At 47.1% G+C, this 17,063-nt stretch overlaps 1 protein-coding gene across 1 annotated transcript in view; it reads left to right on the top strand.

The window, feature by feature from the left end:
• GABBR2 (gamma-aminobutyric acid type B receptor subunit 2) overlaps positions 1–6,079 on the top strand; it is a 369,399-nt gene extending 363,320 nt beyond the window's left edge. The window contains exons 18-19 of the mRNA XM_007197049.3: positions 684–801; positions 3,459–6,079. Of these exons, the coding sequence (XP_007197111.2) occupies positions 684–801; positions 3,459–3,624 (284 nt within the window). The 3' untranslated portion in view covers positions 3,625–6,079. The remainder of the gene's footprint in view (positions 1–683; positions 802–3,458) is intronic.
• The last annotated feature ends 10,984 nt before the right edge of the window (positions 6,080–17,063 follow it).

The following is a 17,063-nucleotide window of genomic DNA, read 5'->3' as shown; positions in this document are numbered from 1 at the left end:
ATGGAGGCCCCATACGTACATATTAGTATGTAACTAATCCATTATTACCGGACAAATTCGGGTTAGTTTCAACTTTCTGATATTGTAAACAATGTGGATTTGAACATCTTGTATATATTTTCACAAACATCCTTAATTATTTCTTTGGGATAGTTCCTGAAAGTGGAAATTCTGGGTAAAAGACATACTTTTTATTGTGTTTGATGCTTATTGACAGTACCTGCCAGAAAGATTATGCCGGTTTATACTCCCACCAGCAGTTTACTATTATTATTCTTTTCAGACTTAGCAACCTTATGGAAAATATACCTTGGAGTTTTTTTTTCTTTGTCATTATATTCCTAATGCAGCCGTGAAAAGGACCTTCATATTAGAACCTCTCATTTCTAAGTTATGTTGCCTACATTGGTCGACTCGATTCCCTTTTTTTCTTGGAGAAAGGGAGGTCCCAGGGCACACCATCCACATCCCCAGCACACCACTTCCATCCCTGGACAGGTGCTTCTCGGCTCCCTGCCTTGGTCTCAGGAGAGTGGCTCAGGGACCATGGCTTAGAGAACACAAAGGGAAGATGGGCTCTTTTGCATTCTCTCTCCTTGGGCAGTATCCTAAAAATGACTGCATTGTTGATTTTTAAAAATTAAGTTAACAGAATTATTGCAGTATTGTTGTTTTGCATTCAGATGGGGGAAAGGCCATTTTAAAAAACCACCTCGATCAAAATCCCCAGCTACAGTGGAACACGACAGAGCCCTCTCGAACATGCAAAGATCCTATAGAAGATATAAACTCCCCAGAACAGTAAGTACCTTCTCCTTCAGAACTACTGCCCAAGACTACATTCCTCCTACACAAGAGTTTACATTTGGCACCATGTTTTCACATGCATTACTTTATTTGAACTCTACAGTAATCTCATGATGCAGGTCAAATTACACTGCTTATTTTACACATAAGAAGACTAATATTCAAAGAGGGGAGGTGACTTGCCAAAGCTTACCAGTTGCTAAATGCAGGAGATGATAGGATTTGAACTTGGGTCTCTCCAACATCAAATCCCATGTTCTCTGCCTTTGTTACATATAAAATGAATACATTTACTTAACACCAATTTACTGAGACCTACTATGTATCAAGCACAGCACTGAAGAAAACAGACAAAAATCCTTCCCTTCATGGAGTTTACATTCTATCTGGGAAGACTTAACAAAAAAGCAAAAGCTAGTATGTTAAATGATAGGGGCTTTGGAGAAAAACTAAGCAGGGAAGGAGTTAGGGAGTATAATTGTACACAGGGAGGTCAGAGCAAACTTGGTGAGGTGACATCTAAGTAAAGACCTGGACATCTCCAGTAGCTTTGTCCCTACTGGCAGTTTTTAGTTCTTCCCAGTTTACAGTGGATTAGAAGCAGCAATGAGAAATGTCAGCTCTGAAACTTGTTCCCTGGGAAGTGACAACAAGGGGAGAGGAACCAGCAAAGGGAGCCCAATCACCAACTGCAGTGTCATTTGGGGCCATTTAGTCTTAGAACTAATAGCCTCTCAACCCAGTTAGCTCCAGGGCCTCGCAGCTGACAGTCCAGTATAATTACTGATGGTTGCATGGCATTCATCAGTGGTCTACCTATTAGTTCCCTGCATTACAGTGCAAGCACCTTGAGGGTAAGGTTTAAGTCCTTCCTGTGTCCCTTGGACTGAACACAGCTTCCAGCACCGAGTAGGTTTTTGGCAATGAATTAATGAAAAGGCAAACAGGATCCCAGCAGACGGCAGAATGTGTGGCTCTGACAACCACACGCAGATGCCCACCCTGCCCGGGATGCTCAGACAGAACACCCTTTCCCAGGTCAAGTTCATTCTTCAGCTCCCCATTTTCCTGGAGTCTGCCAACACCAATGACATTACACAAGCTCAACTTTAATTTCCAAATGAAGTCTCCAACACACTAATCTCTCATGAGCACCTGGGAAGGGTCTCTTGGGAGAAGCCCTTCTGGCCAGCAGGTCCTTAGGGAGTGGGGGCAGCACTGCATCTGTCCCCATCCATCTCAGAACCCCACCAATGCATACACCCCAGGGCGCACCCTGGTGGGCTGAGGCAGCCTCTGTGAGTTGATTTGCCACCCCACAAAGCACTGTCGTTCAACAGAAGAAGCAAGAGTCACACCCTCCCCAGTTCTGGTTGTTTCTGTGAGCAAGTTACACAAACTCTGTACCCTTCTCTCATCTTTATAATGGGAACAGCAGTGCTTCTTTTGCCTATTGGGTTTTGTGAAGGTCTGGGGTTTTTCCCACCTGAGTGGCCAGGCCTGGAGGACACAAGGAGGCCTAAGAGTTCAGGGAACGCAGCTTCCCAGATGCAGTGGGATACTGCACGAAACACAGCCGAGCAGGGGAGCAGTGGCCTGGGCACATCCGCCAAAGCAGCCTTCACACCAAATAAGGTGATTTACTCTCCTGCCTGCTGGTCGTGAGGACTGATGAGAAGGTAAGCGGAAGGGTGTGGCGGTGAGCAGGTAGTCAGAAGGCTGCTCCCTTTTCACTCCGCTCCTCCATCAGTCCTGTTTACCCAGCCCCTGACTCAGCCCGGCCTCAGATTTTTTTCTGGCTGCCTTTCTGGGAATTTACCAGAAATTCCATGTTCTGGGGGCACAGAGAAGGAAGGAGCTCACTCTCTGAGGGGGACAGCGCAAAAACGATGACATTTAAACTGGCTCTTAAAGGGAAGGCAGTCATCAGATGGGAAAGCAGAGGAAGAGCTATCTAGGCCGGGGAAACAGCATGTGCAGAGGCATGGAAGATTGCCCGTAAGCAGGGTTTTAGGGGAAACTAGCCACCAGAGGGTAAGGTTTCTGGGGAGAGCGGGTAGAAGGTTCACCTGGAGGATTTGACAAGAGGCAGATCTTGGGGAGCCCTGAATGCCCCATCCCAGTGTTGGAGAGAAAACGCTAGTCACCAAAGAAGCCGAAAGACCAGGAAGGAACCTTTTGGAATGGGCCCAGCAAGAGGGACTGAGGTCCTGGACAAGAGACAGTGGCAGCGAAGCCAATGAGGAAGGACAGAGCAGCTGAGAAGCCTTTCAGGGATGGAGCCCAAAGCCAAGGCCATTCGGGGACTGGCAAGAGTAGCGAATGAGAGCTGTCTGTGTTGGCAGCAAAGCCCTGTTCGAAGGGCAAGGCCTTGTTCTTAAAAATCACTGGAAGCTCGAGAAGCCTGCCTCCTCCTTGCTGCCATTGCTGTGGTTATTCCTGGGGCAGCAGCTGGCACAGGCAGGCCTGCATTAAACACCTGCCAGATGGATGAGTGGTTAGATGACAGGATGGACAGATCCTGGATTCAGAGAGAACTTAGCTTCTTAGCACCACCATCAGCGTCTTAGCCAAAGCGAATCCAAGGGCCTTCCTAGTGAGCAGCCTGCTAGCCTTCACTAACACCCCCCTTCCTTCTCTCCCTGCCACAGCATCCAGCGCCGGCTGTCCCTCCAGCTCCCCATCCTCCACCACGCCTACCTCCCGTCCATTGGAGGCGTGGACGCCAGCTGTGTCAGCCCCTGCGTCAGCCCCACCGCCAGCCCCCGCCACAGACACGTGCCACCCTCCTTCCGAGTTATGGTCTCGGGCCTGTGAGGGCGGGAGGCCTGGGGCCGGGGCCTCCCCCGCGACGGAACCTCACGGAGCAGAGGCATCTGCTACAGGAACCCTGTCAGCTCTGGCCGCGGAGAAGCTGGCGCCACGGCTGGCCTTGCGGGACTGCTCGGATGGCACGGAGTGCACAGGATGGGGGGCACTTGGCACCTGACCTCGCGCCTTATTTGTGAAGTTTTTATTCTTTCACAAAGAAGAGGAATGAAAATGACTTCTTCCTTAATGTCTGCAAAGGAGGAGGAGCTAGGATATTTGAAACTTGGCAAAAAAAAAATCCTAGACAAGGAGAAAGTCACTAGAACTACAGCTAGAAGTCACTGAGTGGCCCTGAGCAGCCTTGAGAAGAGGCGAGGGGCTTCTGGAGAAACCGCCTCTGCCTCTGCACACATGCCACCGGCCGTGGCCCCCCAGGCCAGCCCTTCTCCCCTCTGGGGAAGGAGTGGGCGGGGCAGCCAGGCTCCCAGCTGCCAGTCCAGCCAACCCCAGCCTTCCTGGAACAGGGAGTCTGCAGGGAGGGCAGCCGGGCACAGCTCTGCGGGCCGAGGGCTGGGGTACCGGAGCAGGCTGACTCGCATGCCTCCCGGTGGGACCTTACTCTCTGATAAATGCCACACATTAATACAATAACACCCGTTCCGGGACCGTGGGGATTTAGGGCATGTCACTGCAGACACACTCTGCAGCATTCACCCACAGTCGGCCATGCACCCACCACGTCGGCCATGTCCTCGTGTTCGTATCAGGTGTTCCCCGTAATAAGGGGGGCACCCGAGCTAATCATAGAATGTCTGTTCCCAGCAAACACGATAAAGAAAGATTGTGCACTTTAACCTCTCTCATCAGGGCCCAAGGGCTGGCTGGGGTTTTGTTTTGTTTTTTTCCACTGACTTTGTTTCTGACCAAAGTGAATCGGGGGCATCTGCGAGAAGACATCCCTGTAAGGGGGGAGAGAGTTGCTAGCTGAGGGCTTCCCTTAACTTCCAGAAGGCAGCCTTCATTGGGACAAGCCGGCAAGCTCTGCCCTTGGGGGTCCCAGGGGTGATCAATCACACTGATTCTCATTCATAAGATCACTCTTCCCTTTTAAACGAACCCCAAAGAGCACTGGCCTGGGAGTCACACAGACCTGCGTTCAAGCCCTTGCTCCACTGCTAACTCCCTCCATGACCTTGGGCAAGTCACTTGTGTCTCTCTGAGCCTCAGTTTCCCCTCTCTAACAAATTGGGGTTGAAATAACACCTGTCCTGCCCTACCTCACAGGGTCACTCTGAAGATCAAAACTTGATCTCATACAGGAAAGCTTCATACCAAACAGTGAAGCAGCCCTGACCCATGAGGTTATCAGGATGACCATGACCTTCAGCCCTCAGGACAGACGGGGCTGTGGCCCAGAGAAGCTCCCAGCACAGCCCTCTACCAGGATCCACCTGGCTGGAGAGAGGTGGATCCCGATGATTTCTGTGACATTCCTGGGACAGGTTCATTTGCTAAAGAAAGGCCTGAATGACAATGTCCCGGACGTCTGCACAACTGAGCAGTCGCTCAACTCCCTAAAGAAACCTAATGGCAGCTTCAACAGGCAGGCAATAATCTCTTCCCAGACCACTAAAGTCAGGAATACAGTGTTGTCACCACCAGGGTTTGACAAAAGGGCCCACGGGAATCTTACCATCGCCAACATTTCAAAACACCCTATTTCACGTAGCATAGAGTTCCCCTCCCCTCCCCCAAAGAGAGGTTATGGAGGTACTGTAGCTTTTAGGGGAAAAAAAAATGTTAACACATCACAGGTCAAGTTGAAGTCACTGTCTGTTTAGGCACTAAAAATCGGTGTTGTCACTCACTGTGTATTACAGTATTTACTTGCTTTCTTGATTTCACCAAACCAGATTTAATTTAAAGGACCACATTAATTTTTCAAAGGGAAAGAAACAATTCATTGTACATAATGTATACACACACACAAAAACAATACCTGTAGAAATATTAATCCAGCATAGCAGGAAAGAAAAAAAGAAACAAAAGTACTGGACAGTCAGAGGTGAGTGTGTGCATCTGTGACCCACTGTGACTCCTGAGCGTGCACAGTCTTCTAGGTTAACCCACACAGTACATTCTCTGTCTTAATGATACTGTAGGTTCACCTGTTGTTTTTTTTTAATTTCCCCACAAATAACAAGACCCACAGAAGTGACTCTAGCTATTTAACGGTTCTGTCCTTTTATATGCAGCAAATACACCATACACTTCCGAAGAGGCTTCAGCCTGAAGGTGTTTTCCAATGATGTTAGTGCACAAACGCTTTAAATTAGACTGGAACTGCCAGAATCAAATGTAAATGAGGAATTTCTCGTACCCCTATTGCATGGTATCAATTTTTAATAAATTGTTGCAGATTTGTTTTTATGAATAAAAGGAAGAAAACTGTTGTCTTTAATGCCTACTCTTCCCAAAATGCAGGTCAAATCAGGCCATATTCTCCTGCTAAGAAACTCAGGGAAAGGCTCTGTGGGGGTGCCTGCTCAGCATGGTCCCTTCCTTCCGAAGCTGCCTTCCCCTGGCTTCTGCAGGCAGTAACAGAGCAGCCTGTTACCATGTGGTGATAGATCCAGGGGTGAGAACCTGACCTGAGCTGGGCCAGTAAGTCCCTTCCCCATGCAGAGAAATTAGCCACGAAAGAGAAAAATGAAGCCAGCACAGAGAAACAGGATCAAGAGATGGGTCCTGATGGTGTCCAAGCACCGGGTCAGCTGTTCCTGAAAGCCAGCAGCACCCTCGTCTTTCCCGTGCTGGGATGTTCAGACCTTCCTCAGATTCTCAGTTCTCCCAATAAATCACCCTTTTTGCCTAGGTTAGTTCAAGTTCAGTTCCCATCAGTTGCAACCAAAAGGTTTCTGACCAGTCTAGAACGCTCACTGCCTCCCCAGGCCCGACTCCCCGCCTCCCCAGCCCCGAGTCCAGGCCATGACGCCTCTGGAGCTTGGTCTCATGCTCCTTCCAAACTCATCACCCTCCTCCCCCGGACCCTATAGACTGTTTACACTTCCTCCACTGCACTGGGCCCTCAGCCTGCAGCTCCATCTCAAGTCCACCCCATCCTTCAACGTCCCATCCAAAACCACCTCTTAGTTCCCCCGACTTGAAATCCTCTCTTCCACTGTCCCTCTCTCACCACACCGGGTAAAGGCTCACACTGGCCCTTCCTCTCCACCCCAGACAATGAGCTCCCCAAGGATGGGAGTCACATCTACTTCCTCGCTGTCCCACCCAGCATCAGGCCCTCCCACTGGCTCAGAACAGTCCTTGATGAGGCTTTTGCAGAGTTAAACGTTTTGGCTGAGGCATGTCCATATTGGTTTCCGGGTCTGGAAGACAGAGTGAGGCCAGAGTGGCCAAAATAGGGCAGGGAGGCCTGAAGCCATGTGACTAGGTGTGAGCCCCAGAAATGGGGGGCTGGACCCATAGATTTCACTAGAAGGCTGGACCCAGTCTAGAGTTTCCTAGTACACAGGGTCTTCAGTGGTGAGCCTCCTGAATACTGACCACCTTTTAGACAGCCCTCCTATGGGATATAGGATGTTCAAGGGTGGGGAACAGGTCCAACAAGGTAAGGAACTTACCCAAGGTCACCTAGTGAGTCATGGCAAGGGCAGGAACAGAACCAGAATCCTGATTGGTCTTCCTTCTCGACCTGACCTAGACTCACAGAAATTAAGAGCTAAGAAGGAACTTTGGGGTCATCTTGTCCAACCCCTCACTTTACAGGTGGGGCAAGTGAGGCCCAGTGACAGGAGCCAAGGTCGACCTGAAGGTCCTGAGAGGGCAGGCATGGAACCTGGATTTCCTGGCTTTAAGATCCAGCTCCTTCCTCATGCTTGACCCAGAACTACAGGTAGAACAACCACAGCAGGGAGACATTTCTCCACCACCTCACGTTCTTGAGAAATCTTCCTATTTTCCCACTAAATATGGAATCAACTGATAAAAAAATTTGGTCTTTCCTCTGAACACACTTGAAAAAGAGAAATGCCCACAGGGCTGAAGAAAATGCTCATCACCATCATCAGTAGAGTTCTGCATGCCTTGCTTGGCCTTGGGGAACAGGTGTGTGGTAACAGAAGTCTAAAGGAAAGGACCCAAGAGCAGCAGGCACTTAATTCTTTCACATAGGGTTCTCTTTGTCTTCCTTTGGTTATGATTGGCTTATTTCTGAGGTAAAACTAAAATAAAGACTATTTCCCAGCCTCAAAGAGAGGCAATCTGGAGTTGAAGCCCTTTGAGAAAGTGCTGCTTGGTGGTCTCCTCACCCTGTGCTGTGCAGACAACTCTGGGATCTGCTCTGAAGGAAGATGGGAAGAGGTTTCTAGAAACAGGGAACCTGGGGCACCAGCCAGAGCCCTGACCTTCCAGGCAGTTCCCCACGCTCAGCAGTCTCCTCTCTACAAGGATCTTCCTGGGACCTGACTCTAGAGGCTTAGAAGCCAGTGACACGGAGAGGAGGTGGTGCTGGGTTAAAAAAAAAAAAACAAAAAAAAACACCAGTGGTCACTGGCTGCTCTGCGGGTCCATCCTGTTCCTGCCCCTCCCCTGGCAGCACAGCCCTGCTTGTTATGGGAGGAGAGGGACCTATGGGAGGGAATCTGGAGGGACCATCCTTGCTCCCATCCCTACACACAGGGATTGGCTCAAAGATGTGCTCATTACCTAAGCCCAGCCAATCAGAGCCCTTCCAGTGTTTTGGCCAGAGTTTTCAGGAGGTCTCAAACCTTGCCCTCCAACCAGAGAGAAATGAAAAGAGAGAAACTGAGCTCTGGTGACATCATTTGGGCTCAAGGATCAGCAATCCCTAAAGACACATCTGCCCTTGAGCTTCTCAGTTTTTAGCTAATATTATACATCTCTTTTTCTGCTTACAGAGTAGGGTTTCCATCACTTAGAACCAAAAGAAATCTGTGGGAATCAGGGGGTTCCACATGAGGGCTCTTTGTTGTCTGAAACCTTTGAGAATTCTGCCCTCTTCCCTTCCCCTAGCTTGGAGGAGACATTAGAGAAATAGTTCCCTGTTCCCACACACACCACTGAGCAGGGAGGGTGGGTAAGGGGCATGGGGGCCTGAGAAGCCTCAGGAGGCTAAAGAAGGGTCAGTGGGCCAGGCTGTGTAGCCCCAGGAAGGGCTCTGTGTCTGTTCCATGCTCTCTGCCCTTGTCCCCTGCCTGTGCCCCACCTCCCTGGCTGGTCACACCTTACTTGGCCCTGCGGAGCAGGGTTTGTGAGGTCCTGGGCAGTAAATGATTAACACATTCTCTTGAAGAGAAAATGAGTCCCCACCTCACCTCCACCCCATGCCCGAAACCCCTGCCAAGTCCCATAGGCTCAGTCACGCCTGGTTTGAACTTGTGTGGTCCTGGGTGGGTACTGCCTGGACGTTACTATTCACCGCCTGGTTCCTCCAGGTCCCACTTTCAGGAGCCCCAAGCCCCCAGTGGGGCATCCACTGAGCCCCTGCTCTTCGTCAGGGCCCGTGCTGGGCACCAGGAAACAACAGTGAACAGGACACAGGTCTCACGAAGCTCACAGAGTAACGGGGGAACAGGCGCATAAAGAAGAAACAATGACGCATATGATAAGCACCGAGCTCAGAATGCGGAGCCAGAGGATGCTTCCTGGCGGGGGCGGAGGGGTAACCTTCATACAGGGCTGGCTTTGTGGGCATATGACCGGTATAGTTGCTTCCAAGAGTCCCATACTTGGCTTAATGTTCTCCTGTCGTTTTAAAATTCTTAATAACTTTTGAACAAGAGGCCCAGCATTTTCATTTTGTACTGCACCCCACACATTATGTAGCCAGTTCTATGCCTAGACCTGAAGATGAGAAGGAGCTAGCCAGCAAAAGACAGAAGGAAGAGGAAGGCATGGGGTGGGAACTGGCAGTCCAACTCCTGGAGAATGCACACACCTGCTGGGGCTGCCCCCAGTCCGCCTCCCCAGGCCAACTGGGTTGTCCCATGTTAATCATTTACACTGGAATCCGTGTGGCCTCAGATCCCTGAAGGTTCGGACAGCATTCATCCTGTCTGTGTATGATGACATGGGTCATAGATCAAAATCTTCAGATCTGGGTGCGGATTTCTACTCCCCCACTTATCTGGCTATGTGGCTTCAGATGATTCACTCAACCTCTCTGAGCTTCTGGTTCCACATCTGTAAAATGGGCATGATATTTCACCCAGGGGCTCATGTAGGTGAAAGTGCTTTGTAAGCACTGAGCTGTATTTGTTCTATTCCCAGACAACAGGAATGTAAAGTGAAGAGCTTCGATAGGTGCAGGGGGTAGCCCATAGTCATCTAACTCCCTAACAACAGAATGCATTTTGGGAAGGAAATTGTTAGGGAGACTATCTTGACAAGCTGTGGGGGAGAAAAGGTGTGATTCTGAAGACGAGGCTTAAAAAGAGACAGGGGAACAGTTCTGTTTGAAAGGACTAGAAATTTGGGAGTGGATGGAGAGAGAAAGGTGACAGAGGAAGGGGGGCAGAGTGGCTGAAAGACTTGGAAGAACAGAAACATCAAACATCTGATGTCAAGTCATTTGTGTTGCTATAAAATAAACCCTCTTCTTCCCTTCACTTCACTCCCTCCTGCAAAATATCCCTAAACCTTCAGTAATGTTTACTATACAAGCAAAAGTCTCGTGGGTTTTAGCAGAAATGAAAGAAAAGGACAAATTCTATGTTTGGATGGAAGCCAAAGTGGGGATAAAAGAAAATGCAGAGGGGAAAATATGCTCCCTACACAAGTAGGAACAGGGAGCCAGAGGTGAGCACGAGTACAAGGTCCGTGGAAATCCACAGAAGCACCGGAAAGGCGCTGGCCTTTTCCAGAGCCAGGTATGGGAGGAATGGGAAGTTTGGCTTAATCCCCTCTAGATCTCGCCAGGCAGCATGATCCTTGCTGACATCTAGGTTACATAAGTAACAGGAAACATTTTATCCCTTAGAGCCATAAGTCTCAAAGATCCTGACTGCAAAGGTAGAAATACTATAAAGCAAGAGCAGTAACACCATAGTCAACTGGATCACAAAATAAAGTCCACACACAAACCTCTGGGAGGGTGTAAAATTGGAGAAGCTGCCAGCCTGCAGACTGGCGGTGTTGAAGAGCTGTCAGCTCAGCCGGCTTTGCACTCGAGGTCATGACTACTCTCTCTGCTCTGGTCCACCACGCCCACAGGAGAGGTAGAGCCCTGTGCCAAGAGGAAAAACATTCGCTTTCCCTCCACCTGAATTCCAATGCCAAAGACCTAGGGCAGTGTTTGAAACCACAGGGTCATCTTTTAAGATGCAGTGCTGACTTAAATTGTTTTTATAAAGCAAGTTACCTAAACATGTTCAAACTAGACGTAAACTCATGCTTATATCCTTCATATAAAAGCCAAACAAATTTATAACTTGAATGCAAAGAAAATGACAAAACCAATAAAAACATCTTAACAACACTGATTTAAAGGGATAGATGACGTTTTGCTGAAAAATAAGTTGCAGTTCATAACGCAAGCAGAGCACCAACTGCTCCCAGGCACGTATGTCCCTTTGAGTTCAGCCTGCCTGGTGTGATGACTCAATTATCACACTGCTTTTCTTTATTTAAACTACTGTGAAATTTTCATTTATTCAACACACTGTGATATCATTTGGCCTTCACTCAGCTCTAACACATCACTTCTCTATTAAATCCACTTTTTTTTTCTCATGAGCCATTGACAGTCACGGGGCCATCCAGATAATACACACAAATCGAATGGTGATTGAGCACTGATGCTCATTAAGCACTAGGCAAAGGGCTTTGCAGGCATAATCTCATTTAGATCTCACAGGGTCCCCAGAGTAGGAACGATTACTGCTGCCCTTTTACAGCTAAAGGCACTCAGGCATAGTGTGTGAGTGCTGTCCCGGGTCACACAGCTGGGATGGAGAGTGGAAATTTGAACACAGCAGTCCGACGCTGGAACACACACCCTCTTTATACTTTCTTAAACAGCCTCGTAAGAATTAGCTTGATTCAGATGACCCAGAATATGCCTATTTAATTTGTTTTAGATGATCTTGAAACGAAAACACAATCTTTTAAAATTTTATAGATTTGCACACCTCTGAGATTCATCCAAGGCCATCACCTGAGGCTCTAAACCCTGGTCTGAGCATCTCTGGCCCTGGGCAGTGCGAGCAGGGGGAAACCCTCACTGCACTGAGGCCCAGGCAAGCCAACAGCATGGAAGAAGCTATACAGAGACAAAACTCTACCCAAGCTGCCCACTGCCCAGATCCCCCTACTCCCACCCTTGACCACTGAATCTGGAGCACTCAGGCCTCCAAGATCTGGCAGAAGGACTCTGTCAGCATCCCAAGGCACGGGAAGCAAGATGGAAGATGCTCACCCTTCTGGGGTGAAATGGCAGCCCTGGATAACATATTCGCTGCTTAGAATGACCAGGCTGGCAAAAACTGGAAACTACCCAAATGCTATCAACAGTAGAAGAGAAAAAAATTTTGATGTAGTATATTCACAGAGTGGAATATCATATACCAGTGAGAACGGGAAGAAGTACAACTACATGTAACAAAAATGAATCTAACAAACACGTGAAGGGAAAGAAGCCAGACATAAAAGAGAATATACTCTAAGATTCCATTAATATAAAGTTCAAAAACAAGTAAAACTAACCTATTAAACATCAGAATAGTGGTTACCCTTCGCAGGAACAGGCAGTGGGGAAGATGGTATGAGGAGGGCTCCTGAATGCTTGATGTGTTCTGATTTTTTACCTGAGCACTGGGTTGGTTGTATTCTCTTCCTGAAATTTCTTTGAACTGTACACTTATGTGTGATTATATATGTATATATACAAACATATACATAAAACCACACACATGTGTGTATATGTATACAAGACACACACACACACACATACACACACCCCATATATATATAATCACACATCGTAAGTACATACCTCAATAAAATATGCCTTTTCCTGGGCAGGAAAAAAATGTAGTCTATGAAGATTCTACAGCATAAAGACAAACATTATACAATAAGCTAAGACTGAACATACTTTGGGGAAAGATTTCCCTCAGGAAATAGAAGTAAATGTCAAATCTCATCTGCTCTGTAGTTTCAAGAAAAACTAGTAAAACCTGGTTTCTATGAGACATGAGTACAGATAAACTGATGAAACAATGGGCTGAGAAGAAAAGAAGAAAAGGTAGGAAGAGAAGGAAGGAGGAGGGAGGGAGGGATCAAGGAAGTGTCAGAAGCCCACGCATTCTGGGAGGTATTCAAGATGACAGTGTAAAAGGACATGAAACTCACCTCCTCCCACAAATACATCAAAAATACATCTACAGGGGGAATTCCCTGGAGGTACAATGGTTAGGACTCCGCACTCTCAATGCTGAGGGCCCGGGTTCAATCCCTGATCAGGGAACTAAGATCCCACAAGCTGTGCAGTATGGCCAAAATTAATTTAATTAAATTAAATTTTTAAAAAATTAAAACAAAAAAATACATCTACAGGGATTGGAAATAAGATGGCGGAGTAGAAGGACTTGAGCTCACCTCCTCTGATGAAAACACCAAAATCACAACTAATTGTTGAACAACCACTGACCAAAAAAAAGACTGGAGCCTACCAAAAAAGATACTCTACATCCAAAGACAAAGAAGAAGACACAATGAGACAGTAAGAGGGGTGCTTTCGTGATATAATCAAATCCCATACTGCCAGTGGGCGACCCACAAACTGGAAAATAATTATATTGCAGAGGTTCTCCCACAGGAGTGAGAGTTCTGAGCCCGTCAGGCTCCTCACCCTGGGGATCTGGCATCAGGAGGAGGAGCCCCCAGGGCATTTGGCTTTGAAGGCCAGCAGAGCTTGAGTGCAGGAGCTCCACAGGACTGGGGGAAACAGAGACTCCACTCTTAGAGGGCGCACATGAGGTTTCACAAGCACTGGGACACAGGGCAAAGCAGTAACTCCATAGGAGCCTGGGCCAGACCTACCTGCAGGTCTTGGAGGGTCTCCTGGGGAGGTGGGGGTTGGCTGTGGCCCACTGTGGGGGCAAGGACACTTGTGGCAGAGGTCCCTGGGGAATATTCCCTAGCATGAGCTCCTGGAGGTTGGAGGTTGCCATTTTGGCACCAAGAACTTGCCCCCCCCGCAGTAGCCTGCAGGCTCCAGTGCAGGGATGCCTCAGGCCAAACAAGCAACAGGGTGGGAACACAGCCCCAGGTATCAACAGACAGGCTGCCTAAAGTCTTCCTGAGCCCACAACCACACCTAGCCACTCCCCTTGACATGGCCCTGCCCACCAGAGGGACAAGATCCAGCTCTGCCCACCAGTGGGCAGGCACCAGTCCCTCCCACCAGGAAGCCTGCACAAGCCCCTGGCCCAACCTCACTCACCAGGGGGTAGATACCAGAGGCGAGAAAAACTACAATCCTGCAGCCTGTGGAACAAAGCCCACAAACACAAAAAGTTCGACAAAATGAGATGACAGAGAAATATGCTCCAGACGAAGGAACAAGATAAAACCCCAGAAGAACAACTAAGTGAAGTGGAGATAGGCAATCTGCTTGAAAAAGAATTCAGAATAATGATAGTAATAATAAAATAAATTTTAAAAAATAAGTAATAATAAAGATGATCCAAGATCTCAGAAAAAGAATGGAGGCACAGATGAAGATACAAGAAATGTTTAGCAAACAGCTAGAAGATTTAAAGAACAAACAAACAGACATGAACAATATAATAACTGAAATAAAAAATACACTAGAAGGAATCAATCACAGAATATATGAGGCAGAAGAACGAGTAAGTGAGCTGGAAGACAGATTGGTGGAAATCACTAACACGGAACAAAATAAAGAAAAAAAGAAGGTCAAGAAATGAGGACACGGGACTTCCCTGGTGGCACAGTGGTTGAGAATCTGCCTGCCGATGCAGGGGACACGGGTTTGAGCCCTGGTCCGGGAAGATCCCACACGCCATGGAGCAACTAAACTTGTGCGCCACAACTACTGAGCCTGTGCTCAAGAGCCCACGAGCCACAACTACTGAAGCCCACGTGCCACAACTACTGAAGCCCGCGCGCCTAGAGCCGGTGCTCCGCAACAAAAGAAGCCACCACAATGAGAAGCCCATGCACCGCAACAAAGAGTAGCCCCTGCTCTCCACAACTACAGAAAGCCCATGTGCAGCAACAAAGACCCAATGCAGCCAAAAATAAAAGTAATTAACTAATTAAAAAAAAAAAAAAAAAGAAATGAGGACAGTCTAAGAGACCTCTGCACCAACAATAAATGCACCAATATTTGCATTATAGGAGTCCCAGAAGGAGAAGAGAAAAAAAAAGGGACCTAAGAAAATATCTGAAAAGATAATAGCTGAAAAATTCCCTAACATGCAAAAGGAAACAGTCACCCAAGTCCAGGAAGCACAGAGAGCCCCAGGCAGGATCAACCCAAAAAGGAACATGCCAAGACACATAGTAATCAACTTGACAAAAATTAAAGACAAAGGAAAATATTAAAAGCAACAAGGGAAAAGCAACAAATAACATACAAGGGAATTCCCATAAGGTTATCAGTTGATTTCTCAGCAGAAATCCTGCAGGCCAGAAGGGAGTAGCATGATATATTTAAAGTGATGAAAGAGAAGAACCTACAACCAAGAAGACTCTACCCAGCAAGACTCTCATTCAGATTCAACAGAGAAATCAAAAGCATTACAAACAAGCAAAAGCTAAGAGAATTCAGCACCACCAGACCAGCTTTGCAACAAATGCTAAAGGAACTTCTCTAAGCAGAAAAGAAAAGGCCAAACTAGAAACAAGAAAATGACAAATGGAAAAGCCCACCAGTAAAGGCAAACATACATAAAGGCAGGAAATCATCCACATACAAATATGGTATCAAAACCAGAAATCGTGAGGATAGTACAAATGCAGAATATTGGAAATGCATTTGAAATTAAGAGACCAGCAACTTAAAGCAATCTTGTACATACATAGACTGCTATATCAAAACCTCATGGTAGGACTTCCCTGGCGGCGCAGTGGTTGAGAATCTGCCTGCCAATGCAGGGGACACGGGTTCGAGCCCTGGTCTGGGAAGATCCCACATGCTGCGGAGCGACTAAGCCCGTGAGCCACAACTACTGAGCCTGCGCGTCTGGAGCCTGTGCTCCGCAACAGGAGAGGCCGCGATGGTGAGAGGCCCGCACACCGCGATGAAGACTGGCCCCTGCTCACCACAACTGGAGAAAGCCCTCGCACAGAAACGAAGACCCAACACAACCAAAAATAAATATTAATTAATTAATTAATTTAAAAAAAAAAACCTCATGGTAACCACAAACCAAAAAACTACAGTAGATACACACACGAAAAAGAAAAAACAATCCAAACACAACACTAAGGACAGTCATCAGGGAGTTCTCTGGCTGTCCAGTGGTTAGGACTTGGCACTTTCACTGCTGGGGCCTGGGTTCAATCCCTGCTTGGGGAACTAAGATCCTGCAAGCCACAAGGGCACAGCCACAAATAATAATAAAAAAAAGATAGTCATCAAATCACAAGAGAAGAGAACAAAAGAGGAAGGGACGAAAAAACACCTACAAAAACAAATCCAAAACAATTAACAAAATGGCAATAAGAACATACATATCGATAATTACCTTAAATGTAAATGGATTAAATCCTCCAACCAAAAAACACAGACTGGCTGAATGGATACAAAAACAAGACTTGTACATATGCTGTCTACAAGGGACTCACTTCAGATCTAGGGACACATACAGACTGAAAGTGAGAGGATGGAAACAGGTATTCCATGCAGATGGAAATGAAAAGAAAGCTGGAGTAGCAATACTCATATCAGACAAAATAGACTTTAAAATACACTGTTACAAGAGACAAAGGACACTACATAATGATCAAAGGATCAATCCAAGAAGATATAATAATTGTAAATATATATGCGCCCAACATAGGAGCACCTCAATATATAAGGTAAATGCTAACAGCCATAAAAGGAGAAATTAACAGTAACACAATAATAGTGGTCTGTCCATTGATGTAAGTAACACTTACATCAATGGACAGATCATCCGGAAAGAAAATCAATAAGGAAACAGAAGCCTTAAATGACACGCTTGACCAGCTGATCTTAACTGATATCTATAGAACATTCCATCCAAAAGCAGCAGAATACACATTCTACTCAAGTGCACATGGAATATTCTCCAGTAAAGATCAAAGCAAGCCTCAGTAAATTTAAGAAATCTGAAATCATATCAAGTGTCTTTTCTGACCACAACACTATGAGACTAAAAATCAACTACAAGAAATAAAAACTGGGCTTC

This window comes from Balaenoptera acutorostrata, chromosome 6 (genome assembly GCF_949987535.1).
Source record: "Balaenoptera acutorostrata chromosome 6, mBalAcu1.1, whole genome shotgun sequence".
NCBI classification, from domain to species: Eukaryota; Metazoa; Chordata; class Mammalia; order Artiodactyla; family Balaenopteridae; genus Balaenoptera; species Balaenoptera acutorostrata.
This window is presented reverse-complemented; position numbering and strand designations above follow the sequence as displayed.